The sequence below is a fragment of the Dasypus novemcinctus genome, chromosome 24 (assembly GCF_030445035.2).
Source record: "Dasypus novemcinctus isolate mDasNov1 chromosome 24, mDasNov1.1.hap2, whole genome shotgun sequence".
Taxonomy (NCBI): domain Eukaryota; kingdom Metazoa; phylum Chordata; class Mammalia; order Cingulata; family Dasypodidae; genus Dasypus; species Dasypus novemcinctus.
The window spans coordinates 62,509,593-62,537,440 of NC_080696.1; the positions used below are offsets into that span (position 1 = coordinate 62,509,593).

The 27,848-nt window shown below is 49.7% G+C and overlaps 1 protein-coding gene across 2 annotated transcripts in view; it reads left to right on the top strand.

Annotated features, from left to right (window-relative positions):
* Window positions 1-24,743, top strand: part of GNAS (GNAS complex locus) — a 56,844-nt gene extending 32,101 nt beyond the window's left edge. The window contains exons 2-13 of one of the 2 annotated variants that reach the window (XM_058287268.1): window positions 8,294-8,366; window positions 11,460-11,504; window positions 15,709-15,763; window positions 15,848-15,967; window positions 18,485-18,582; window positions 22,582-22,636; window positions 22,770-22,843; window positions 22,979-23,037; window positions 23,186-23,306; window positions 23,494-23,624; window positions 23,902-23,969; window positions 24,247-24,743. In XM_058287268.1, coding sequence (XP_058143251.1) covers window positions 8,294-8,366; window positions 11,460-11,504; window positions 15,709-15,763; window positions 15,848-15,967; window positions 18,485-18,582; window positions 22,582-22,636; window positions 22,770-22,843; window positions 22,979-23,037; window positions 23,186-23,306; window positions 23,494-23,624; window positions 23,902-23,969; window positions 24,247-24,393 — 1,046 coding nt within the window. In that variant the 3' untranslated portion in view covers window positions 24,394-24,743. The remainder of the gene's footprint in view (window positions 1-8,293; window positions 8,367-11,459; window positions 11,505-15,708; window positions 15,764-15,847; window positions 15,968-18,484; window positions 18,583-22,581; window positions 22,637-22,769; window positions 22,844-22,978; window positions 23,038-23,185; window positions 23,307-23,493; window positions 23,625-23,901; window positions 23,970-24,246) is intronic. The other variant, XM_058287269.1, reaches the window with a different exon arrangement.
* The last annotated feature ends 3,105 nt before the right edge of the window (window positions 24,744-27,848 follow it).

Here is a 27,848-nt window from a genome sequence, read left to right on the forward strand (position 1 = left end):
AGGTGTGATATTTATCTCAAAGGGGAGAATGGTAACCCAACTCAGGGATTTCCCGATAAGGAACACCTCTTTACTGTAGGAACTGTGTAGCTGCTGGCCTAAGTGTTAACGTTGTATTGGTTACTGTTTCTCTTATACCTCTGAAATACAATGTATTTGTGCTTTGCCTTAGAAACAGGAAGGAAGATGCTTTTAAACAGCTGGAGAATAACAAACATTTCTGGCCAGTTCCTCACTCTTAAAAACTTCTCACCAATTTTTAAGAATGACATTCAAGTAATCCCACAAGTACGTTTTTATTTAAGAGCTGAAGATAGAAAACATGAGCCCTCTCTCCAAGTGATTTATGATCCAGTTGGTGAAAGATAGTGAACTGCAGTCTATTCAAAGAGCCAGGGAAGTCACTGGTCGTCAGGCCTGGCTGCTGAATTTGCTCAAGAGCATGTTGTCATCTGGGATAATTTTTTTTTAATCCCCTGTTGTTTTGGTGAGAAGTGTCAACCTAGGACAGTGGTTCCTCTTGACTTTTTTCCCAAGAAGGTGTATTTTTTTATGGGATAGAGGGCATTATCACATGACAGAGTTGGCTTATGTTTGGAAGGGAAGAAAGGGCAGTGGCTTTTCAAGAGTTGGAGAAGGTTGGGGTCTGCGGTGAGGGGTAGGGGAGGCAGGGGCTGCAGGTAGGGAGGGTCCAGTGTCCAGCTTTTCTTCCCTGTTCTTAATGTTAAGTGCTCCTTGGTGACTTTGAATCACCCTCTGTTGTCCTTTGAGATCCATGAAGAAGAGGCCTTGTAGACTAGGTGGACCAGAAGGGGCCAAGAAAAATAATGGGTGACATCTTCATCTGTCACACCATCTCTTACTTGGCATTGAGCAAACCGGGGGAAGGGGGGGTGTTCAAAGGGCTGTTGAGTGTGCAACAGCGCCTTTCTCTTTTCAAAGATGGCTCAAGACTATACACAACAGCAGTCTGCTCAAGGCCCCTGGGAGCGTTAACCCCCCCCACCACAAGTGTTTTGGACTCCATTTAGAAATCATAGAAGGTCAAAGTTGGGAGTTCATGATTCCTTGGCAGATGTGGGTCTTCCTGCTGGTAGGCCGCGTTCCCACCCAGGGTAGGCACCGGGACTTAGCTTCGCCACTTTGGCTAGGCCCCTGCTGGCTTGAGCACATGGTGGGTGGCTGAGGCCAAACATTGATTGAATGAATGAATTGTACCCAAGCAGACACTGGCATGGCAGCAAGTGACCCAGCGAGGTCCCAGGAGAGGGGAGCAGCGGCCAAGGTGTCGAGGACTTCGAGTTGGCCCTCTTAGCCCAGTGCTCTCGCTCTGCTATGCTTCTGTGGGTGATGAGGAGGGCAGGGGGCAGGGAGCTTTTGAATTCTTAAGCAATCCTCACAAGTTCATGTTCAATAAAATACTTTTCCTTCTGTTCCAGATGCTGTCCACCACCTCTCCCAACTGGGAGGATGACGGGTCCGCCGACCCACGGCCACGGCTCCTGCCGTCCGCGGCGCCACCCCACGCGTCCTCGGGGAAGGCTCGCTTTGCGCTCACAGGGCACCTCTGGCCCATCCGAAAACCCTTTCCAGGCGTCGCAGTTAGTTAGGCTTGCTGACCCACGCCTACCCCTGCGGGCACGCGCCGCTGGGAGGGAGGGGTGGGTGGCAGTCCCCGCGTGCGCTCACCGGGAAGCTGGAGGTAAGAAGGCGCGCGGCCGGGGTAAGCGCCGCCGTCGCACACTTTGCACGCCGCCCAGGGCTACACCACTCACCGAAAATTGGGAGGCAGGTCTGGGAGGCGGGGTCGGGCGCCCACCGCCTTGGGCGCGCCCGTGCCCCCCGCCGCTGCGCCCCCCACGCCTGGCGCCCACGGCGATGCCGCCCCCAGGCCCGCCCGTGCCCCCGGGGCGCGCGGCGGCCAGTTTGGGCGCGTCCTCGGCGGGCCGATTTTTTGCGCTTCCCCTTCCGTTTATAGGGGCCGCCGTTGTGGGTCGGTCCTCTTGAAGAGGCTGGGGCGTCATCGGACCGGTCAGGAGCGCTGTTCCCCGGCGGGCACTCTCAGTCGCGTCGGCGCCGCGGAGCGGGCTGCGTCAGGTGGCTGGCCCAGGGCGCTCGAGGGCTCGCCGGCTCGCGGCTGCGGCACCGCGGCTGGAGCAAGCCCGGGTCCCCGGGTCCCCGTGCCTGGGCGCGGCGGCGGCGGGCGGCACTGCCTTGCGTGTGAGTGCACCTCACTCACATGTAAGTCCCGGGGCGCCGCGGCCTCCCGCGGAAGTGCGAGTCGCCCAGCACGGGCCATTGCCACCGGCGCCGGGACGGGGACCGCGGCACCCGGGCGCTGCCGCCCTGCCCCGCGCGCGTCCCGGGCACCCCCCAATTCTCTCTCTTTTCTCCTCTCTGCTCTCCACTGGCCGTCCCCAAGAGCCAAACCCAGGAGCGCCGCAGGGTAACTGGCAGGCTCGTGCCATCGCGCCTTTGCACTTTTCTTTTTTGAGTTCTTTGACATCTCTCGGTGCTTTTTGGTTTCTCACTGTCGTTGGGTGCTTTTTGGTTTGTTCTCGCCCCTTTTTCTTTTGCTCATCCTTTTTGGCGCTAACTCTTAGGCAGCCAGCCCGGCAGCCCGAAGCGCGGGCACCCGTGTCCCGCGGTCCCGGGTCTTCACAGCGGGGACCTCGGCCGATCCCCGACACGGGGCGCACAGGGTCCGGGCAGAGCGAGCCCGGGGGCAAGCAGGGCGCCCCGGCCAGGCGTGAGCCGGGCCCCCCGAGTTGGCCGAGCCACCATGCTGAAGATGGCCATGAAGATGAAAGCCCGAGTGGCCGAGAGCGAGAAGAAGACGGCGGCTGCGGCCGCCGAGGTGGCCGAAGTGGCGGCCGAAGCGGCAGCGGCGGCCTTGGTCGAGCCGCGAGAGCCGCCGGCCCCGCGGAGACCCGCGGATGCCCCGAAGCCCCCGAAGCCCGGGGCGCACGAGGCGCCCCCCGGGAAGCTCCTGACCGAGAAAGAGAGGAAGAAGTTGGAGAAGAAGCTGCTGGAGCAGAGGCGCAAGGAGGAGAAGAGGAGGGAGAAGGAGAAGAAGAAGTTGGAGAAGATTCTGAAGAAGAAGAAGAAGAAGAAGGTACCAGAAGCCCAGGAGGAGGCTCGAGGCGCGGCCCCGGAGGCCGCCGCCGCCGCCGCCACCGAGGGCGCCGCCGCCGAGGGCGCCGAGGAGGGCGCCGCCGGGGGCGGCGAGGGCGCCGGCGGCGCGGGCACGAGTAGGGCCTGGGCGCCGTGGGACGCGGGCTCGGAGGACGAGGACGACGCCTACTACGCGGCCCCGCGCGTCGGGGGCATCGTGTGGCGGCCCGGGCCGCTGAAGGCCGGCGCGCTCAGCGCGCACCTTCCCCTGGTGGTGTTCCTGGTGTTCTCCGTGCGCAGCCCCTCGTGGGTGCTCAACTTCCTGCTGCAGCGGCGCACGGAGCAGGGCCGCGGCTGCGGCTTCGTGTTCGGGGCGACCTGCTGCTTCCGAGTGTTCCTGGGCTGCGCCTTCTTCTCCTTCCTGGGCGGCCGCGCCAGGCGAAGAGGCCGCGGGCGCCCCGGGAACGGCGGGGCCTGCGGCGCGGGCCAGGGCGCCCGGCGCCGGGGGCGCGAGGAGCGGCTCATCTAGTCAGCCCCCCGCCCGCCCCCACCACCGCCACCACCACCACCACCACCACCGCCACCACCGCCACCACCGCCACCATCGCTGTGTAGTGTGGGTTTTTATTGAGTCTTTGTGCGTGTGTGCGGACACATTTTCCTTTTCGGTTGCTCTGTCCTTTGGTTCGTGCTCGCCTCGCTTTTTCCACACGCCCTGCGCTCTGGGTCTCTGTGTCTCTCTTGTCGAAAATTTTCCGAAGTCCGGGCCCGCGCGCGCCCGCCCCTTCCGCCCACCCCGGCCCCTCGGCGGCGCCCGCGGCGGGGGGGGCCCGCGGCCTCGGGGCCCGCGGGGCGACGCGGCCCGGGGGGTGGAGCGTCCGTGTCGTGCGAGGGGTCGTCACAGGCGCGGGGACGCCCCCTCTCCCCCCGCGGCCCGGCGCACCCCGGGCCCGGGCCGCGGGGGGGCGCGGGGGCGCGCGGCGGCGCGGGCCGCGGGCGCCGGGCGGCCCCTGCGCGGGCGCCCGGCGGGGGGCGCCTCCCGCCGCCGCCGCCCGCCCGCCCCGCCGCGGCCGCCGCTCGGCCCTCCTCCCCGGCCTCCGCCTCCCGCCCCCCGCGCCGCCGCCGCCTCCGCCTCCCCCCGCTCCCCCCGCCCGCCGCGGCACTTTTGGGTCGGGGCGGCGGCGGGGCCCGGGCCGAGGCAATAAGAGCGGCGGCGGCGGCAGCGGCGGCAGCAGCTCCCGCGGCTCCTGCTCCAGTCCGCCTCGGCCCGGCCGCGGCCGCCATCTGCGCCCTCGGCCTCGGCTCGGGGGGCGGGGAGCTGCGCGCGCCCCTCGGCTGCGACCGACGCCACACGCCCCCCGGCGCCCGCCCGCGGCCCGCAGTCCGCCCGGCGCGCTCCCCGCGAGCAGCCGAGCCCGCCCCGGCCCGCCCCGGCCCGCCCGCCCGCCGCTGCCCCGGCCCGCGAGAGGCCGCCCGCCCCGGCCGCGCCCGCGCCCCCGCCGCCGCCGCCGCCGCCATGGGCTGCCTCGGGAACAGCAAGACCGAGGACCAGCGCAACGAGGAGAAGGCGCAGCGCGAGGCCAACAAGAAGATCGAGAAACAGCTGCAGAAGGACAAGCAGGTCTACCGGGCCACGCACCGCCTGCTGCTGCTGGGTAAGGGCGGGGCGGGGGGCGCCGGCCGGGCCCGGCGCGGGGCTCCCGCGGGGCGCCCCGCAGGCCGCGCGCGCCCGGCCCGCCCCCCGCCCCGGCGCGCGCCCCCTCGCCCGCTGGCGGGCTCGGGCCCCGGGGGGCGAGGCCGGAAAGGGGGGCCCCGGGCGCGGGCTCGGCGGGGCGGGGGCGCCGGGCGGCGGCGGCGCAGGGCCCCCTCCCCCCGGCCCGCGCCTCCCCCGCCCCCCGCCCGCCCCTCGCTCGCCCTGCGCCTCTGTCTCTCCCTCTCCGCGAGGCCTACGCGACGCCAGGGGTTTGGGTGCGTGTGCGGAGCGGGGGAGGGGCCCGGGGCTCGGGAGACTGCGGCAAAAAGAGGGTTTCGGGGACAGGAAATGGGGTGGCGGGCACGGGGAGGGGGACCCGCCTCCGTGGAGCGTGCGATCTGTCGGGAGAGGGGGAAGACGGGGCGCAGGGAGCCAGGCGCACCCAGGAGAGGGGTGCCGCTGGGGGGGCCTCGTCGCCGAGGGGAGGCTTCGGCGGGGGAAGTGGCCGCGGGGGGGGGCGGCGGGTGACATCAGCCCCTCGGAAGGGCTCCGAGTGGTAAAGGTGGTGCAGTGGGGAGGGAGGGGGCGCGGGCGAGTCGTGGCGCTGGAGGGAGGGGGGCGAGGAGGGAGCGCGGCGGCCGCTGGGCGCGACCCGGGGCGCTGCGGGTACGACCCTTGGGGTGTGCGCGGAGCTGCGAGCAGACGTGGCCCGGGCCGGGCCGGGCGGTGAGAGAAAGAGAAGGGCCTCGAATAAAACCAGGCCGAGAAAGAAAAGAGAGCGAGAACGTGTGCGTTCGTCCGCGAAGTGCCCTGTGAAGCCAAATGACACGTCATTTTTACAGTATGACCTTTTTTTCCCCTTCCAGATATGCAGGCTTTTTGAAAACGCAAAGAAGAGAATTAATTGTAGCAGCCCGCCCCCCCCCCCCCCAGCAGCGCTCCCCCCGGCCCGTGCAGTAAACCGTCACACACGCACACACACACGTTTTCCTGTTAGGTGGCCCCACTGAGAGTGCTTTGTGGAAAACGGGGGAAATAATCCACAAATTAGATAAAACTGGAAAATGACATTGGTCTGGAAATGGCTTCTTGGTCTGGAAATGGCGTTTTCTGTCCTTTTCAAGGTGGGAGGGGGCTTATGGGTGCTTTAAAGCGACTTTCCCGGGTAGAAGGAGATGCAAGGATGTTAATAAGTTGTTTGTCAAGTGACATTGGGTTGTTTGGCTTTGGGTTTTTCGTCTCTCTTTTTTGATTACGGTTTTTCCTCTGGCAAAAAAACCCAAAACACATATATATACACACGGATAAGGCCTTTCCTTCTTTGAAGGTGCTGCTTGGGGGAGGCGGCATAAAATAAATTGTTGAAAGGACCAGAAGAATTACATAAGCATTAATTAGAATGGAAGTTTTCCACTTCCTTGGTAATTTGGCTATCTGAATGAATTTATGAATTTGCTAGGTTAAGACCTAGTTCGTGGTCACATTTCAACAAAACAGCTCGGTTGTAAAGAAGAAAATGTAAAAGACCAGATTTTTTTGCGGTGGCGTTTTGTTTGATTTTTTTGGATGGGTCATGTCTTTGTTCTCCTGGGTCCAGATTTATATAAAGTGAAAAATTATTAAGTGAAAATAAGTCTTTGGTGTTTATTTGCATTTCCAGTAATTGCATGGTATGTGTATGGAGGCCCTGACTAAAACTTCTAAAGGTAGAATTACGCTATGTCAATATTAATCCACATACGTTAATTTGATTTCAAAGCAGAAACCTGGAAAAGTCTCGAATCTCTCCTATGAATGCTACCTTGCAATCTGAATACTAATTTAAGTCAAGTGTGATGCTAATGGTACCTTAAATTTCTAACACCTTTTGGGCAATGATCACAAAGTCACCACTTAATTTGAGGCTGTTACTCTGAACACACCTTGCACTACTGTAGGCTAATCTTTATGAGAGAGTCTAGATGGCTAAATTTTATTACATTGTATCGATAGCCTGTGACACATGTGGCACTTTTAAACAGTGATTCTTACCAAGTAATGCCTCCCAGGAGGAAAAACAATGCTCCAACTCCTCTTTTTTTACTGCATCTTAATTTAATGATATAAATGAGTGAATTAACAGAACCACAAAAGATCTTGCAGTACTTTTTCAGCCCAATCCTCTCATTTCATAAATGTGGAAACTGAGGCACCGAGCTCTTAAAACAAGCTCCAAGTTTTCACATTTCTATAATATTGGAGATTGCGACTGGCATCGTTTATTTTCTTCATGAAATCTCTCACTAGTGCCCTTTATATTTTAATGTATGAGTTAAGCTGATTAGGAGTGTTTGCTTTGAAATCAATGTTTCTGTGGAAACTAATTTTAACTTTTACAAATATTGATTACAGCCTTGCGAAAAGACAAGAGAAGGAGGAATGCCTTGCTACCTGGGCAGTAAAAATACAGTGAAAAAGAAGAGGGGGCACAGCTTTGTGTGGGAGGAGGGCAAAAAAAAAAACCTGTTCACATAGGACATAGGGATCGTTTGGAGAGTGAGTTAATTTACAGGAAAGACAATGAAGAACAGCGATCAGTCCTTCTAAATGGGTGGAATTTAAATGCGCTTGCTTGGTATATAAAATGTGTTTTTACAATCAGTGGAAGGTGACTTAAAATGGAGACACGCGCTCCCTACTATTGCAGTTGGGAAGGGCTTGGAATCTTTCTACTTGGGATTGAAGCCGGGTCGGCCCTCGGGCTGTAGCTGCAGTTGTTCTCAGGCACTTTATTTGGGGTTCAGATGTCTTTTTTGAAAAGATGACAAATAACTGATGGCCTTCCATTTTCATCTGGAACCTGATTGTTGGATCCAAGAGAATTTCTCTTTCGAAAGATACAATTAGGGGGAAAGGAGGGCAAGGAAGTGGATACAATGTCGTGTAGTGGTTTCAGGGGGTAGATTTTGAGTAGCCCGAGGGAAGGAAAACCGCCCTGGGAACCTGCGCTGAGGCAGAGTTTGTGAACCCGGGTGTCTTAGTGACGTATCTGACCAACAGTGGATTGTGTGGCTCTATACATTGGTGTGTACATTTTACCAAAGAATGCTTGCATTCCAGAGCTTCCGTTCTGCAGTTTTAACTTGAGTTGTCCCTTTCCCCCTCAAATGGCAAGACTGCCCCACTCCTCTGCGCCCCTTTCCTTCTCCAGCCCAGTTTTTAAAAACAACCCCCATAATAGCAAAACCTTCCATTCTCGTTTCTTGCTCTGATGGTGAAAGACTCCAGGTAGACCTAGAGCCTGACCTTGACTTCATTTTCTTTGCGCCGAAATGTCAAGGAAAATCAAGGAAAATCGCCAGTCTATTGTTTGTGTTTGTTTGGTTTCTTGTTTTTTGGCTTTTTTTTTTTTTTGCAGTGTTGCTTCTATGGAAAGGAGAGTCCTCCCCCTGCCCAAAGTGTGTAAAATGCCTCCTTCATAACCTGAGACTTACTTTCGTTTTCTAGGTGCTGGAGAATCTGGTAAAAGCACCATTGTGAAGCAAATGAGGATCCTGCATGTTAATGGGTTTAATGGAGAGTAAGTGTCATATCTGCCTAAGGGCGCTAAGCCACTGGCGCAAGTTTTAGACTAACCTGTAGGAAGCAGAGGCAGGTTTTTGGGGTGGGGCAGCCAGTTTTCACTTAATTTTTCAGAGCTCGTTAGGGAATTTTTCCCCCTCTCTCCTTGTAATCTTTGGTGCAACAAATAATAATAATAATAAACCCAGCACTAATGTTCTTGTAAAACATGCCCCTTTCCAAGGAAAATAGTGCCTGGCTGCCGAGGGCAGTTAGCAGCACTTGGCTTGGCGACAGCGCCTCTGAGCCCAGGTCCTCTGCGGCAAGACCTGCCTGCAGACTTTTGCTGCAGTGATTCTCCCAACATGGCTGACACAGGCGTTGGCCGGCCCCTTGTCCTCCTCGGCTGACCACTGCCGCAGGATCCCCCGCCACCCCCCAGCAGATTTCAGCATAATTAACCAGAATGGGATGTTTTAAACTCTTAGGGAAATACTGTTTCCATAATCTCCTATGAAACAAAGTTGGAAGTAGCAGCCCTTGTTAACAATTCCCCGTGTTGTCCCCCCCCCCCCCCCCCGTAGAATTAACATTGTGGGCTAATCACTGTTTCTCTTTTTTTAAAAAAAAACACAACAAAACCAATACCCCTGCCTAAAGAAACTTGGAGGAAACGTTGAAATGGTGGAAAGACTGGCACTTGGGGCATTTTTTGCCTTTGGAAAGTCCTTCTCAGCATCCTGCTGAAGGACAGTGCAACAATACTGCAGTGAGAATAAAGACGAAAAAAAGAAAAACCACACAGAAAACCCATATACAGTACAGACACACAGATAGGTTTGGAGTCTTACTTGCCACAAAGAACACCACTGGAAGGAGTTCTGTATAATCGTGGAATTCCCTTTTCTCCCCAGACCCCAGATATGGGTCCTTTGTCTTTTTCATGTAACAAAATGTGTGAAACAAAAGACAAAGTTTACCAGCCTCGCTTGGCTGTTGTAACCTCTCTAGATAGCCAACACCTGAGGGCACTAGTTGGCAATTACTAACAAGGTAGCAACCCCATTCTCTTTCTTAAACCTGGATTCAGGGAAAATTTTACCCCTTAGCCTCAATTCCCTTCAGTTTTCAAAAGGGGAGGTTGAGTCAGGTGACATCATTTAATTCAGCTATCACCAAAACAAACAAAAAATGCCTACTGTTGGGGAAATGAAGATGAATTTTACCACCTTTCAGAGGTAAAAGAACTGCCACCTGACGGCAGCTTGTTATGGAAAATTCTAGAATTTATTGCCTCAGATGATCAGGGAGAAGAAAGGATGACATCACCTATACAACTGGACGTTTTAGTTTAGAATGGTTGTTATACTTTAACCCTGAATTCAGGAAGACTAGTGCAGAAGAATGGGCTAGTTTACCAATTTTATGAATGACTCCCAATGAGTCATCAATATAAGCACACACATGCTGTTAAAGTAAGTCACCTTCACTTGTCACAGAATAATTCTGAAATTCTCAATTCCTGACACACCCTTCAATAAAGCCTTGCCGGCAGATATACTGCCATCAGGCCAATAAACAAACACCCCATGTGGGCTCCTGGCCATGAATTTATAATTTAAAGAAAAATTTATTTCTTGCCTAATTTCTGCCCTGCCCTTGCCAGAGAGTGCTTGCTGCTTCAGGAGACTCGTTAAGGAAAAATAATTTGACCATGTACCCTTCTAGACAAATATTTTGATTAAAACTGGATATGGCCAGCATTTCTAAAAGTCTGCAGCGGCCCCTGTTTACCTTAACTTGAGCCCCATAGAAAATGGAACTTCAAGTCAATTATTTCAAGGATGTCTTATTACTCTACAGATTGCCCTGTGTTTTTTAATCTTGACAGAAAGGAGTCTCCTGTCCCTTTAAGTGAGCCAGTCTGTAATGCAGACGAGGCATTTATACCAGAACTTAGCTTTTCTATTTTCTTTTGAAAAGAGGAAGCGACATTCCCAGTTTGTCTCCTTTGTAGAGGAAGCCATAGGTAATCTCTGAGGATGTTAAATTTAGCTTGTGAAAATGACATACAGGGGAATTCTTCATGTGAGTCCTGATACCTTATTTTTAACTCGCCCAATGGAGCCTTTTTTTTTTCTTTCTCCTCACTGCAGGATCGCAACAAAAGCAGTTTCCTCCTTAGCTAGGAATTCCCTACGCAGTGGTGCCCTACGTCCCTTAAAGGCTGTCTGGGGCAGTCAGCCCTTTCCTTTGCAGCCCCCCGTGAATGCGCCCCCTCCTGGGGCCAGGCTGCCCTGCCAATTACTGTGTCGAATGATGTGCACTGTTCATTTGACCTTCAGGAATACAGAGGTCGAATGTGAATTGTCCTGCCTCAAAGCCAGCTCTTCCTTAGAGTAAATGCAGGGGCTGCTGTTCTGATGTTGAGCTAAGCTCATCAATTACCAAACCGTGTAGAAGGCTTCCCCAGAGCCCTCCCGCCTGCAACCAGGAATTCTTAGCTATGTCTGAGGACCGGGTGATTTGGTTTGGTTTTTGTAGTGATCAGTTTTGTTCTTTACCTTTCTGCTGCCTCATGTTTTTAACTGATGATGACAACGTATGGGGAGCCATTATTTATAAATAAAAATGTTGGCTGGCTACTTATTAAATCTGCACCAGGACGTTGCGAGCACAGCTCTCCCGTGTCCGTTGCTTTGTGTGTTGAGATGAAACGCATGGGGAAGCTTGCAGCCTGGGAGAATTAGGAGCCTTTTGCGCTGCCATAGTCTCAAAAGAATTGCAAGATAAATCACTGCTTTGGCTCCCTAACGCATGTACATTTAGTGAAAGCACAAGAAAATAATTATCGGTCCCTCTGTTTCCGACCAGAGTCTCAAGAGGGCCCTGCTAATGCTGCAGCGAAGGTGTGGCATTTTTCTCTCCCCGGCCTGCAGTCCCAATAGACCTTCCAATTGAGCCAGAAAGACGAGACCTAAGGAATAACGGGAGGCGATGGTTGCATTTTCTCTTGGCCATTTGTCTTAGGAATGTTAGAGAGGCTGTGTGGGGTTTTTGTGAAATTGCCGTGCCTTGCAGATTAGGTGAGCTTTCAATCTCTCTTTAAAAGGGGCGGCGAAGAGGACCCGCAGGCTGCAAGGAGCAACAGCGATGGGTAGGCACATTCAAAAACAGAAAAATTTTTTTCACCATCCAAACAAACATGAAGATCATACTGGGAAACCAAGGGCAGCGATCTGAGAGGAAAACAAGTCATTTCAGAGCCATCGGCCATGTTGGTATATGTTGCCACATGACACATAAGCCATTTTTTAGCCTTTCGGAGCAAGTTAAGTGTGAAACATAATTTTGGGGGGCCATGCTGAAAGTATAATTAGATCCAGCTGGGAGAAAGTTAAAGATTTCATCGTCCGACAATCAGTTTAGGATTTTGAGAACTGATGTTTTCCCATATGGAGTTTCTGTTTCCCCCCCCAGTTCTCTGTTTGAATCAGCTACTTGTTTTTAAAACTATCTATTAAATTCCATCCACCCAGTGGTTGGTCTGATTTTAAAATTTCAGACCTCTTTGGGGGATAAAAAATTTCCCTCTATTAAAGTACGCAGGGCCACACAATCCTTAATTTTGAAAGACGCCTTGGCACCTTGCGGAAGATGGTTTTTAAGAATTGGAAATCCTTTGGTCTTTAAAAAATGATCAAATTTCTTTTAATCCAAGGTACTTTACATTTCCTAATGGGTGAGGAAATTAACGATGGCATCTATAGTTTCCATTTATTTACAAATGGTGTTTTCCTTCGCTTCCTGCCCCCTCATGCCATCACGCTCAGACATGCGCATGCCAGGTGACCCAGTCTAGCCCCGCTTGCGTATTGCGCATGCAGGGACGGAGTAGCTATTTCTCATGAGAACATGCAGAGCCGATTGATTTAGCCTAGGTCATCTCAAAGAAATAGCTTCTGTGGCCTGGGAAGGGAGGGGCAAAGGATTTAGGGGTTGGGGACAAAGTTAACTGACACATGTTTGTTCATCTGTTTCTTTTAGAACATATTACCCCTAGATGATGGCTACCGTGTCCCATCCTCCCGGCTATGTCCTATCACTCTTTGCATGCTGGAATTGCTCATCTTTAGGAACTTCTAATAAGAATACTATTCTGTTGTGGGGGGGAGGGGTCCTACTCCCTGACCTTTAAAGGTAACAGTAAATCAACCTAAAATGAAATGAAATCCTTGACTGGCACATGTGTGGTCTAACAACAATCAAAAATGGCATCTACGTAAGAGCTAATGGACAGTCTACTGTACCAAAAGTTGGCCTCTGAGGAATATGAAGTCCTTATTAAGCAACCTACTGTGTACTAGATGTTGTGTTGAGATCCTTGAACCCCACTAATAGCCTGCCTATTCTATCTGTGACTTTGTTCTACAAGTGAAAATAAGCATTAACCACATATATGAAAAATAAAAATTCTCTGCATGTCTCCGCAGTCCCTGGGTCTTGCGTCTGTCTTCTGTCTTCCTTTTGTCTGTCCGTTCCCACAACAGTACAGAGATGAGGTTTAGACCTGGATAAGACAGAAGACTGCACAGCCTTCCCTTGCCACTTAGCTGGGGGGAGGGGGGACGATGACCCTTAAAAGCCAAACCCAGCTAATCGGCCTCATAGGAGAGCTAGAAGGAGCGGGCAACAATACCCTAAAAGTACTTCCTGCCCACCCCCACCCCCCATATTTTAGTCAGAATTCTATCAATAGATATATATCTTGGCTTACTTAAGCAGCTTAGAGACATCTAAGAAATTTTCTCTGAATTTCACAACTTAGTCTTTAAATTGATTAAGTGATAGTAAAAATGATGATCAACCTGCCAACCCCCAGGATACTCTCTCCATCTGCATAGTAATTGCTTCAATGGAAGAATTTTATGTTTTAGTGCTACACACCCGAATTAGATTTTAGATTTCTATTTTAGCTGTTTTATACTTGATATACTCCCACACCTATTCACATAACGTAGATGAATACTGAACACGTTCTCAAAATATCTGTATTTAAGACTGGAAGTTTTCCAATTATCATACTACTCCTTAGATCAAAATATCAAACTGAATGAAAGAACTTTTTTTCTAGAAGTACTTTTCTCCTGCCACTCGTGGATTTGGGTATTTAATACCCAAACATACCTGATTTTACTATTGTCAGGACCCTGGTAGACCAAAGGGTAGTGGATTTTCATTACCTAGGGAATGGAGTCTGTTTTTAATGAATGGAATGGGTTCATCCTGTGGGGTTTCAGGTAAATTCTTAATTCATCCGGGAGCAGGAGGGGCAGACACATGTCCTTTTCATCTCCACCGCCTAAATAACTAACACCAGACTCAACCCCAAGTCTGGAACCCCTTTGCAGCAGTTAATTTCAGAAACAAGCTTCGACTCTGCCTCTCCAGAGCAGAGCAGTCCCACCGTGCGGTCTGCACTCTGAATCCCTAGAGTACGGGCAGTCGCTTTCCGAGTTTGGGGGCCAGAGCCACGATTTGGGCACAGAATGCGCACCTCCATCCAGCTCGTGGCGTCTGTTGGACTTGCCCTCTGCCCCCTCCCAAAGCCTCGGACACCCTCACCCCCTGCCAGGGCAGCCGCTCTCCGCCTTGCTAGCCCTCACTCCCATTCAGGAGGAGGGGCGCCTCCGAGCCCATGCACGGGAGAGGCCCCAGCCTAGCAAAAGGGGGGATAGGGCCATTCGGAAAGGGAGGGCCTGCCACTCAAGAGACACAGCCAAATATTTATTTTGAAACAAAGTACTCAGTAAATGTGAGCCATTGTTAGAATTTGCAAAGGAAAGACCATGTCCTTTAGGGGAGGGGCTGATGGCAGGCTTGGGCAGGAACCCCCCCCCCCCACCTCCCCTACACGCGAGGCACCTTCCCCGGGAGGCACTGCTGACCGCTCTGCCCGGCCGAGGCCGCGCTTGGGCCCCTTTGCATTTCCCCTACGTTAATCTTCTGTCCCGTTCTGCTCCAGCGCATGTTTGTGTGTGTGTGTGTTTATTTCTCCTTCCATCCCATGAGTCTCGGTGAAACGACTAAGTAAATGCTTTAAAAACTGGGACTCTCAAGACCCTTTTTTAAAAATCCCAAATAGCAAGAAGAAGATAAGCCCTGACGCCCCTCCCCTACCAGTCCCTATCTCTGTGCCTCAGTTTCCTTAGCTGCAGCACGGGGGCGATAGCACCTTCTGTGTGGCACATGCATCCTGGCCCAGGCCCCAACGCTGAAGTTGGCTCCATCTGCCCCATTCAGAAGCAGGGACGATGAGGCTTGGACAACAGAACAGGTGCCTCAAGCAGGAGGTCCTTTCCTGTCCCCTGTAAGCACAAACAAAGGCCCGATTGCCAGTTTCTGTAAGACATGTGGCCCTTGGATTGGTGTCATCTGGTGAAAAAACCTTGGGGGTTAGGGGAGCCCCGAAGCTCAAGGGGTGTGGGCCTTTACTGAAATAGAAATCATGCCCCACACAAAGTGCAGGCTGTCCTCTGCCCGAGTTAACACTGGAATTCACATACACAAAAAAACAACCAAGCCTTGAACCGCTGCTTCACAGGGGCATGCCCCACTGGAGCTCAAGTCCCAGGTCCGGTAAGGATGCCCAAGGGTGGAATCCTACTGTGGCTCCCATTCATTCCTGCCATAAGCTAGCAGCTTCCATTCACTGCAGCTAGCCCCTCTGCCCAGGGCTGCGCCTCGCCTGGGAGAGACACCATCTTGCTTATAGAGTGAATGCATTTGGTAAATAAAGGGGCCCCAAAGCCCTGAGAGCCTCTATTTTGCATTAAAGTGCAAAATAGCTTATTAACTATTCCACATGCTGTCACCTGCCTTAGCTGGCTGTCAGTCCTCTACCCAGTGACTGAGGGAATCGCCAGTAAAACCACCAGCCTGTCCTCCCCTCCCCTCACCCCATACTGACATCAAATCCCCTACCACCACCACCACAGGGGTGGTGATAAGGGCCGACAGAAACCTTTCAGGAGGTGTCGGCGTGTGCTGTGGGGGTGTCAAGCCAATGGAGCCTCCCGTGACCTAGTAAACAGAGTCCAGCTTCTGGTACAGTAGCCTGGGCTGCTGCCTCACTGCCAGTCCGCTCCTCCGCCCCACCAGGGCGTGTCCTCAGGACACACTCAGGAGCTGATCATTGAAACGGCCTTGATTTGGGGGCCTCCAATCTGCACAGTTCTGAACCCATGGCTCCTCGAAGAACAGAATACTATGCTTTTAGTTGGAGTTTCTTGACTAAAGCGACAACGCTCGAGTGCACGTGGCGCTATATGATTCTTTCTCTCTTTTCAATCCCACTGTAGTGAGAAGGCCACGAAAGTGCAGGACATCAAGAACAACCTGAAAGAGGCCATTGAAGTACGTGCTCTGCCCCTTCCCCCCCCCCCGTAGCCTCCCTTCCCGGCGGCGCCGTTGCCCTGACCGCTTGCTGCCTCCTTTCAGACCATCGTGGCTGCCATGAGCAACCTGGTGCCACCCGTGGAGCTGGCCAACCCCGAGAACCAGTTCAGAGTGGACTACATCCTGAGCGTGATGAACGTGCCCGACTTTGATTTCCCTCCCGTAAGCAAAGCCCTGGACTAGGGTTGCCTTAGCCCCATTCATTGACCTGACTGGTGGTGCCTTAGCCCCATTCGCCTGACTGGTGGAATGCACAGGTGATAGCAAGCTGGGACTTGACCCCTGCTTTCATCCACCTGCACGTGGCCTAGGCACATCGGTGACATTCCGTCCTCTGGCAGGAGGGTGTTGAAACTACACTTCAGGCAAAACACATTTCAGTCCTTTTGATACCTGTATGTGTGTGTTGGGGGGGGGGGGCGCTAATTCCAGACAAAATCTGGTTTGTTCAAGATAGATGAACAAAATTCTACCACCTCACACTTTAATACTACAATTCTCATTTATTAGATTGTAAGTTTTTCTGAGGGAAAAAGTCATGAGCTGTGATAGGCTCAGTTATTCCTTCATATACATCTTGTGACAAAACTATGTTAAATGTGGTGCCCAGATACTAATTGTCTTGTTAATGAAATCTCACTTGGAAGTATCCTAAGATACCAAGAAATGCGAAAACGGGCACCAGTTCTGAGATTCATAATGGAAGACATTGTCATTTTAAACAAGTTACCATTTAACGTTTATTAAGGTTTTTCTAAAGTCAGTCTTTGCCTTAGGACAAAGGAAAACTTTTCTCATCATTAAAAAAAAAACAAAATCTCACCTAAATTATAACTCAGAAATAAATTACAAAGTAAAACTTCCAGAAAAAAACCCCACATTTTCTTTGGTGTGCTCTCCGATTGGCATGGATAACACTGTTGGCAGTGATTCATCAGCTCCATCAAGAACTATTTTTAGGGAATGCAGAAAAGGCTCATGCCCAGGCATCCACGTTTGAGCCCCTTGGTGGGGCAAGATTGATTTATGAGAGGGGAAAGGGAAATGAGGGAAAGATGTCCCAGTTTATAAGGCCCCAAAGGAAAAGACTTGCCTACTGTTACAACAATGAGTTATTGTTGCCTTTTGTTAGGCTTTCGTGGGAATTTGTGTTTATGTATTTTAAATGGGTTTGGCTGCAGACTTACATTACTGGGGAAACACCATTAATAAGTTTGTGTAGGTAAGTTTTTTTTATATAGCCTTTGTTCGGGAAGAAGATTCAAGCAGTAGGCACATATGGAATGCAAGGCATCGACTTACTCATGATATAGGATTCTTTATTTTTAATGGAAGAAAACATGGCAGCTGTTTAAAAATGCCTCCATGCAATAACCTTTGTTAGTTTTACCAGCATCTGAACTTTATGTTCGAACCTATTTTTAATCCTTTTCCTGAAAACTTCTCTTATCCTTCTGACTTGAGATGTCGGTTAGTGCCCTTAAGCCAGAAACTGCAAACGATTCAGACACTGAAAGACCAACTCAGACTCCTATGGGCCGGAAACTGATTTTAAAACATTTAAAAGTCATGAACTACAGGTGTCAATATCCCTTGAGTACGTCCTTTCCATCTAAGAACTCTCCTCACAAAATGCAAAATGTTTTATTGCTACATTCACATCGGAGAAAAACCTTCCCTTCCCTTGTAAGGGAAGATTGCCCCCTACGTGATTAAACCTATTTTTCTGTTGAAATGAAATTTGAATCATCACCTACTGCAATTTTGGAAGCTTTTTGCTGCTTTGTTTCTTCCTATTAACAACCTTCACCAAAATGGCAGGCACCGACGAGGCCAGATTTGCCAGGAATTACCAATGAGGATGGTTATTGGTAAAATTCAGATTTTCCTGGAAAGAAAATTGAGTCCCAGCACATCTTAAAATGAAGCTTCTCATTTTCACAACACTGAATCATTCATTGGCACATTCTCTTACAACAGATTAGTGTACTCTTCCTATACAGACAGTTCTGGAAAGAAACAAAACAGGGAAACGGACTTTGGCCCAGTGGTTAGGGCGTCCGTCTACCATATGGGAGGTCCGCGGTTCAAACCCCGGGCCTCCTTGACCCGTGTGGAGCTGGCCATGCGCAGTGCTGATGCGCGCAAGGAGTGCCGTGCCACGCAAGGGAGTCCCCCGCGTGGGGGAGCCCCACGCGCAAGGAGTGCGCCCGTGAACGAGAGCCGCCCAGCGTGAAAAGAAAGTGCAGCCTGCCCAGGAATGGCGCCGCCCACACTTCCCGTGCCGCTGACGACAACAGAAGCGGACAAAGAAACAAGACGCAGCAAATAGACACCAAGAACAGACAACCAGGGGAGGGGGGGGAAATTAAATAAATAAATAAATCTTTAAAAAAAAAAAAAAAAAAGAAAGAAACAAAACAATTTGGTAGTTTACTCTGTCCGCCCCCCCCCCAAAAAAATACAGGGTGGAGACTGCCTAAGACCAGTAATTAATAACAATAGGAGAGCAGTAGGAATTCACTTCTTCTACTTCCGAATCTGTTTAACACACTAAATGAAAGTGCTCTGTGATCATTAATTCATAAGTTGGGCTCGCAGGTGGGAATCCCGCCACGCGGGGGTCACGGAATTCCAAGGCCTGCAGCCTCGTTCACGTCTGTCTTGTGTTGCTTTCAGGAATTCTACGAGCACGCCAAGGCTCTGTGGGAGGATGAGGGTGTGCGCGCCTGCTACGAGCGCTCCAACGAGTACCAGCTGATTGACTGCGCCCAGTAGTAAGTGACACCTCTCTCTTTCCAGGTGGCAGATAAAATAGGCAGAAATGGGCAAAACGTTTAAACCCCCCACTGCAGTTATGTGCAAATGAATTATTTTCACAGCAGCAAAAGTTATTCCCACATGCAGTTAGAAAGTTCTAGTCTGATTTGTTTGTTTTATGAAGCTCTTAATTGTACTTTTTTTAGTGCAGTGACATTATTTTATGTAAACAATGAATGCCTGTTCGAGTAAAATAATTACTTGCAATAAAGTGATGTTCATAATTAATTAGCTTGAAGGAAGTAGTTAAATTGACCTCTAAACATTTGGGGAAATAGGGCAGCTCTTGCACTTTGGATAATGTAAAAGTAGTGTATTTTATGGCTGGAATTTAAACAAAAGAATGGTGAAGACACAACGCTACCTGCCCCTCCTCAGTAGTTGGTGATTGCTTTGCTCTTTCTGCTGTCAGGCAAGCTGCCTTAGTCCGATGTTATTAGTATCAGATCATCTAGGTAGAGGTGGTTTTGTGTTGTCTTGACTTTCGAACTCTATTTCGCATTCTTATTTATTCACTCACACCAGCCTCGATTCCAGGATGGTAAGTCGTCAGCAGATTTTCAGTCCTAAACTGTACACCTGAGCACACAGTACAGCAGTGGCGTTATTTTCAAACAAAACAAATTACTTGAGAGGGTGACAGGTTGGGGCTGGCAAAAGCGACGTGAAGGAGCGAAGGACATCCTAGTCCAGTCGAGCCCCCAGACTCATCCAGCACTTCTAGTGCTTTCAGGAAAAGAAATTAATTTGGGGCAGAAACTTTTGTCTTAGCCTCCCAGGCCCTCTTTCATACACTTCTTTCTCCTCCCTTCACAGACGTATTCTAGTTTTAGCTGACTGACTTTCCTTTATGAATTTAAAATTGTAAGCAAATCAGCCTTCATTCTGCCCTATATTAGAAAACATCACTAACTACTTCTCCAGAATCTACTAAGAAAGCAAGCGCACCTGGCCGAGCCCTTGAGGGGTTTGACGAAATTCCTAGCCAGGACCCCTGCCCCCCTGCCCTGTCTCTGGCCACAGTTGCCTGCCTTTCATCATTGATTTAGCTTCCACCTCCTTTCAAGTCTCTTCCTGGTAACACCTGAGCCACAGTTGCCGCTCAGGTGAAAGCCAAGGTGAAGCCTGTTAAATTCTAGGCAGATGCGCATTGTGGCACCTGGGTTATTCCAGAAGATGAGTGTGATCAGTCAGTGGGGAAGGAGAAATTTCAAGACTTGCTGCGTCCATCTGCCTGGTGCCGGAACGGCTACGCCCATTGCCTAAATCCTCTCCCAGTGGGGCCCTTGCTTCCTTCCTGGCCTGGCTGCCACCAGTACCCGCCGTGGTGTCTCTTCCAGTGGACACGATACACATCTGGAAAGTTGCCTTTTAAATATTTTACAACCTCCCTCATCCTGTACGTGATACAGCGAGCATATGGCAGTCAGGCACATACAAATATTCAGAGCACTTTTGTTGACGGATGCTGTACAATGTACAGAGCCATCTCAGCTGTGACGTTTTAAACTAGTCATGTCTTTTGTGACTCGGGGGCAGGAGTCCATGAGATATTTGTGATATTTCAGCCGAAACTCAGCAGCTATTTTGCTGTAGAAAGTACTAGCTAATGAGGATGAGAGGACCAGCGCCAAGGTTAGAGCTAGTCGTGCAACTTAGTCGCCCCAAGCCTGGGGCACTTACTGTGGAAATCTGCTGAATAAATAGGAAGGAGGAGGAGGTAGAGTGTAGTCAAACAGCAAGCAAGAGGCAACTTCTCTACAACTCCTGCTATCTGTGGCTCTCACAAGCTTATTTTAGGGTCTGTGAAACATCAATTTATCTTTCCCTGCCCTGCTTTCCCATAGGAAGTGCATTTGATTATTTTCATTTGTCACATACATATATATTTCATGGTGTCATACCCAAGCAAATTTGTATATTTTTTCAAGGAACAGAAAAATAGTCCATTTTGGCCACTCTGAGCCCACCCCCACCACAAAGTCCCTGATTTTCTCAAAAGTTTGAGCTAAAAGCTGGAAGCGCTAATTATAGTAATGCAAAACAAATGGAAATCCTGGAATTGTTTGCGTTTTGTATTTTGGACCCAAGTCAGAAGTTAAGTACAGGTACAAGATTAAGATTAGGAAAGTTTAGGCATCCCAGTTCTGAATGCTTTGGCGGTGGAGGGGGCATGGTTTTCATTAATTAAGTTAATTTAACCAGGGTTTTAGGTTTTTTTCTAGCACCGTTTTAAGTTTTGGTTTTGGTTTTTGTTTTTTTTTTAAAGAACACTGAATTACTCCTGCAGCTTTTTATCTTAAAAGAGCAACGTTTGCACAGATTGTGGAAAGTTTTAAGGAAACTAGAAAGAGAGAACAACGCAGCCTAAAACTTGTAAAATGTCTTTCCTAACTGGCTGATCGAAACAGGCCTGCCTTTGAAACAGCCAGTGTGTGCTTCTGGTTTAACCGTCTTTATGTTAAAGTTGAGCTCCTGGTACCTTGCCCATTTCTTAAGCTGCCGATTTTTATTTGTTGAGCTGGGGTTTGGCTGGCCCCACTCCAGATGTCTCTCTCACAAGATTTGGTGCTGATGATCTATTTATAGAACTGTGGTTCTGTTGTCATGACAACGGTGCTGGAGGCCAGGGCGGCTGGGGAGCTATTTCTGGACTGTAATGTAAGACTGATTGGGCAAGTTAGTATATCCTCCAGCCAGACTAACTCTAAACTGGTAAAAAGGAAGAGGGGAGAAAAAACTTACAGAACTTCTTTAAATAGACTTTTCTCCCGTTGTGATACCTTTTTATGACCAGCCGGCTTTAAAATAATGCCCCCCCCCCCAAGAAATCGGTTTTTACATTAATTTTTCTACATTAATTACCCCAATCCTTATTAATTTTCCTAACTGTGTATCTAGTCAGGCAGCACAAACAAGATACTTTTTGCTGGGGAGGAAAAGTTACAACTTTGGAGTTCGAGGTGGAGAAAAGTAATTTTTGTGTAAAACTTTAGTAATCATGAAAGCTGGTGGTATCTGAGACGCCAAGCCCCTCTGCTGCTTGTCCTCGGACCTCAAAGGAGCTGTAACCTGTGGCTGCAAGTGTTGTTTTGGTTTTTTTTTTTTTTTTAAACTAAAAGTTTAATATCTGGAGTGTTCTTTTTCTTGGACCAAGTAGAACGGAAGGGGACTTGGTGTTTGTTTCCTGCTCAGTGTGGTTAGGGCAAGAAGGGCCCCTTTGTGCCAGCCTCTTTTGTTCTCTTTAATAAATGAGATTCTTAAAAAGTAGAAGGAAGGGATACAGATTCTGAGTAACTAAAACAGTCTCGTTTTCATTAGTCCCTTGGGCGGAAAAAGTTGCTTCTTTTAAGTGTGCCATTTTACGTTTTTGATTGTTTTTTTAAAAAAACAGAATGGCGAGGACATAAACAGTGTTCAGATTATTTGCCATTTTAGTCAAAACCAAGCAATTTGAAAATTCTAATTTCTTGTCAGTCATTATCAAATGGCAAAATCCTGATGGGCCTGATTCGGGCCCTCTGCTGGTAGATGCGCACCAGAAGCAATCTTTGACAATTAAAAGCAAGCAAAGCCCACCACTGGCCTGTGCTCTCTCTAGTCCAGATGTGCCCTGGGAGTTTCTGGACTATCTTGCAGAAGTATTTTCAGTTCCCTGATTCCTAGATGCTGATTTCAAATTGCTACAACTTTTTTTCCTTGAAAAAACAATTTTTAACCTAAAGTAACGAATTAGCCAAGAACATGTCTAGAATTATTTATCTTAGATTTTGCTTGCTCTAACCTGTTCAAGGCATAAGCACTAAGCCACAAATGTTAATGCAAGCAGAGTTCCCACTGCTTTAGTGCTGTGTAGCTGTGGAGTAGTCATTTTCACTTAGCTTGACTTTGTAGAGGCACAGTCACTTGGCAGCCTGCTGAGCACTCTGAACGCCTCCATGCTTCTTTTTCTCCAGCTTTCTGGACAAGATTGATGTCATCAAGCAGGCCGACTATGTCCCAAGCGACCAGGTACGTGAAAACTTGTCACCATCCCAGGACCCAAAGCCCTTTTCAGAGCCATCTAAGAGTTTTGCTCCAGATTGGCAATTATTACCACTTCAGTTGGTTTGGGTAAGACCCATTGACCTGAATCTTGTTTTAGGACCTGCTTCGCTGCCGCGTCCTGACTTCTGGAATCTTTGAGACCAAGTTCCAGGTGGACAAAGTCAACTTCCAGTAAGTGAATATTTCACTTTTTAAAAAAAAAAAAAAAACCAGCTGTATGTTTCTTGATGGTCTTTCTGGCTGATGGGGTGGTAAACCAGGGTTTAGCCCTTTTGGAATGACGAGGTGTGGTTTCTCACTCCCCAGCATGTTCGATGTGGGCGGCCAGCGCGATGAACGCCGCAAGTGGATCCAGTGCTTCAATGGTATGGACGCTACAGACTTTGCTTCTCTTTAAGCACATTTTGTTTTTTTTTCAATTAAGGATCACGTTTGCTTACACTTACCCTCCCTTCTTTTTCCATCCCCTCGGCGTTCTTCTACTGCACATGGTTTTGCTTTTTCGTGGTTAAGATGTGACAGCCATCATTTTCGTGGTAGCCAGCAGCAGCTACAACATGGTCATTCGGGAGGACAACCAGACCAACCGCCTGCAGGAGGCCCTCAACCTCTTCAAGAGCATCTGGAACAACAGGTTTGTAGAGGGGACCCTGGGTTCCTCCCCACAGCTTACCCAGGAGCCCTGCTACAGACCTTAAGACTCTGCTTTTGCACTCTTTCAAGAAAAGAATCTTGCCCAAGTGCTTGTGCAAGCATTTCAAACTCCTTTTAAAAAGGTGGCCCTCTTTTTCTGGGAAGTAAACTTTCTCCTTCTTTGCCAGATGGCTGCGCACCATCTCTGTGATTCTGTTCCTCAACAAGCAAGATCTGCTTGCTGAGAAAGTCCTTGCTGGAAAATCAAAGATTGAGGACTACTTTCCAGAATTTGCTCGCTACACTACTCCTGAGGATGGTACGTATGTCTTCTTTTGTGTGACTGGAGTGCATTTCAGTTTATTGGTTCTGTGCAGTCATGCATATGTTAAAAGTTTACATTCTTGAGGCTTTTTTATCAAATGTTCTAGCTGTGTAACCAAACCTACCCCCCCCACACCAAACTTTAAAGACCTATAAAAGAAGCAAGACACACATATTTCCCTAAATTTTTGTATGAAGAAATAAAAATTCAGAGAAGTGAATGATGTTAGCACTCTAGCTCTGCTCTGACATTTTATTTATTTTCTTCATAGCTACTCCTGAGCCCGGAGAGGACCCACGCGTGACCCGGGCCAAGTATTTCATCCGCGACGAATTTCTGGTAAGTAGAGCTCATCTTTACCCCCCACCCCCTTTCTTGCTCATTCTCTTTTTCTTATGGATGTAAATTTGCTTAATTCTCAACATAGGGATTGAACACTCCCATTCTTCACTTTTGTTTCCAATGTGGCTTTTAGCAGTCAGTGCCCCTCAGCTTGGTTTTGTTTTACTATAACTCCGGTCGCCAGTCAGTATGGCCGTGGCAGGTGGTCCCCATGGGTGGCGGGCGTGTCCTTGAAGGGGTGTGGCTGACCGTGCGCGCGTGCTTGTGCCCACAGAGAATCAGCACTGCCAGTGGAGATGGGCGCCACTACTGCTACCCCCACTTCACTTGCGCTGTGGACACCGAGAACATCCGCCGCGTGTTCAACGACTGCCGCGACATCATCCAGCGCATGCACCTTCGTCAGTACGAGCTGCTCTAAGGAGGGAACCCCTAAATTTAATTAAAGCCTTAAGCACAATTAATTAAAAGTGAAACGTAATTGTACACGCAGTTAATCACCCACCATAGGGCATGATTAACAAGGCAACTTTTCCTTTCCCCTGAGTGATTTTGCGAAACCCCCCTTTCCCTTCAGCTTGCTCTAAATATTCCAAATTTAGCAGCTTAAGGCGGCCTAAAAGAAAAGAAAAAGACAAAAAGGCCACAAAAGTTCCCTCTCACTTTCAGAAAAACGACAGCAGCAAACAGAAATAAAGAAATAAATGAAATAAATATTGTTTTGTGCAGCATTAAAAAAAAAGTCAGAATAAAAATTAAATGTGGGCAAAAGATGTGACTCCTGTGAATTATTTGTGGCTTTGAGTAAATTCTCCACTAACACTTCCACTGGGCCCTTGTTGACCGTATTAAAGTGGTGGGCAGCCCCATGTTGAGGTGATAAGGCCCTGAGGTTAAAAGTAGGTAAGGAAGAAAAAGAAGAAAGGAAACAGAAAAGTGGGTGAGGGGAGTGGATATCCCGCAAGTGGTTGAGCACTTGCTTCCCATGTACAAGGTCCCATGTTTGATCCCCAGTACCTACTAAAAACAAAACAGCAAACAAAAACCCCTCAGGAGCCTGTGTCACTCAGTGTTCAATCCCCAGCCCTGGTACCTCACAAAAAAAGGAGGTGTAAAATCTTGGCACTATATGCTTTTGTCGACTTATTCTTTGGGTTTCTCAAAACAATTTGCAAACTATGTAAAGTCCACCACTCTCCCCTATCAAGTTTGCTTAGCCACTGCCCTCTCCCAAGTGTGTCTCGCCTGACACTCTTCCATTGTTATACATTGTGCCTGTTTATCCACAGTCTTCTGCCAAAAAGGTGTGATTTTTGCTCTCTCCAGCTCTTAAGATGTGGACCCACTCGTGGGGAAATCAGTAAGGGAAAGGGAAGGTCATTCGATAAATGGTGTTGAAACAACCAATCAGCCATTTGGGAAAAACTTAAGCGGATGCCCCCTTCATCCCATACCCCAAATAAAGTCAATATGGATCAGGCTTACTTAGAAGTCCTTTCTAAGCATGACCCAAACCTAAAAGCCATAAAGGGTGGAAAAATGACTATTGAAAAAAAAAAAGGATAAGGGGCGGGGAGTGGTAAAAATGTAATGCAACCAAGGTTGACTTCCCTAATAAAGAGTTTAATGGAGGGCGGGGAGGGATTGAGAAATGAGCAAAATATATGAATAGGCAATTTACCAAAAAAAATATATATATAGCCAATAAACATTGGGGGAAATGTGGAACCACATTCACAATGAAAGAAGCACACATCACCATTATTCGGGGGCGGGTGGGGGGGGCAGGGGTCAGCGCTCTCCTGGGTCCTCGTGTCAAGCACACTGAAGCCGGGTTGGAGTACGTGGCTCCCCAGTCTTACCTCCTGGCCTCTTCCCCCCCTTAAGGCCCCCATGACGTGGCTATCCTGGAGGGGTGGGAGAAGAGATGGCGGTACCCCCACGCATCACTCTGCTCTTTGCAACTGGCCAAAGAGGACATTACTCAAAATGACCCTAAGACCCTGCTGTAATCCAGGCCAGAAATCGTGTTCTGTTTCTCCCATCAAGTTGTACCCAGCCGCGTGACCACATGGCCATAGCTCACAACGTGTCCATAGCTCACGACATGGCAGGAGCACCAGCCATACAAACGTCTCCCAATAACCGGCCCAGTGTCCACAAGCCGTCCAACGCGGCTGTGACGCACCACCCACAGAAGCACTGTGTTCTTGCTGTGCGTGTTTAGTTTGAAGATGGTCCCCCAAAGTCCCCCAAATAAAAACCAGCACTTGCCATGCATGTGTAGCCAGCCCCCCGGGTTCCACAAGCTTCCAAAGCCCCCACATAAACGCTAATTCAAACCAGCACCAGTGATCAAGTGCACGTGAAGGGCAAGGGCAGCCCAGGGACAAACCGTACTCCCAATAAAAGTTGAACTGACTGGAAAACAGATTCAACCCAAGTCCCTTAGCCCCACTCCAACCGATGCCCCCGGGGGTCCTTGGAGAGCTTGGGCCCTCCACCAGCACGAGGCAGGCACCTATCCAACCTGGCGCCAATTCCCAGGCCCTGGGGCACGGAGCCCAAGGATAGGGACACCCCAGGGCCCCCTGGTGCCGGTCGAACTTGGCAGGGACTTTGTGCTCGCTCCAGAAGGGGTCGATAAAAACCACAGCTATCTGGCGCCAACTATGAGCCCGTCCCTGACCCAAACTCTTGAGGTGCCACTCACCCTTGCACCCCCAAGACCCCATCCTGCCGTGACCACAGACCAAGAGTAAAGACAGGCCTGGGGGACGTGCTGGTCAGCTAGGGAGAGGGTTCAAAGTCAGGGAGCTGAGCCCACTGCTGGCGCCCACACTACCCTGTCCCTCTAGGGGGTGCAGTGGACAGGAGGGAGGGCCACCTGGGGCTGGAGCCAGGAGGACGTCGGCGGGACCACAACTGAGCTCGAGGGGAAATCCCACAGGGCCCCTGGGATTTCCACATCTCTGGGTGACGTGGGGAGGGAGGGCGTCCTCGGACGGGCGAGCTGGGCCTTGGACACTCTCCTGCCTACCTGCCGGCTTAGAGATTTGTTCTGGTGGCGTCTCCAGTTACTCGGATGCATTTGAAGTTGGCTTCTTTCTCCAAGGAGTCATGCTTTGTATTTACAGCTTCTTCTGTTTGCACTCTCCCTTTGACCCCAAGTCCAAATAAAACTTCAATAGTTATTTTAAAATCTGGATTCTAGGATCTTCAGAAAGCCAAAAAATTATGAAGAACTTCATCTAAATGTTTGATTAAAAGAAGGTGTCATTTTGTAAATTAAAAGTTTGGCTGAGGGGAGTGGATGTAGCACGGTGGTTGAGCGCCTGCTTCCCATGTACAAGGTCCTGGGTTTGATCCCCGGTACCTCCTAAAAGCAAACAAACAAAAACAAATGAAACAACCAACTCCTGCTGGGGAGCAGATGTGCCTCAGTGATCGAGCTCCTGCTTCCCGTGTTCTAGGTCCTGGCTTCAATTCCCAGTGCCTCCTAAAAACAAACAAACAAAAATTAGAGGAAAAAAGTTTAGCTGAATGTTAAATCTCTATTCAAGGGCAAAACAACATTTTTCTACAAATAACAATTCATACCACACTTGATAAAGGGGTGTAGGTGAAATATTATAAATGACTATTCACTACCCTTTTAGAAATTAAAAAAATAATAATAAACCAGTAGACCCCCTCACAGTCTGAAGATTGTCTAGAATTGGGCACCAATGCTTATATTTAAATGTGCACAAAATTATACCAAAAGAAATGGCCACATCTGCATGACCTTTCTATGTCAAATGGCATTCTTTTTTTTTTAAGATTTATTTTTTATTTCTCTCTCTCCGCCCGCCCCCCCCCCCAGTTGTCTGCTCT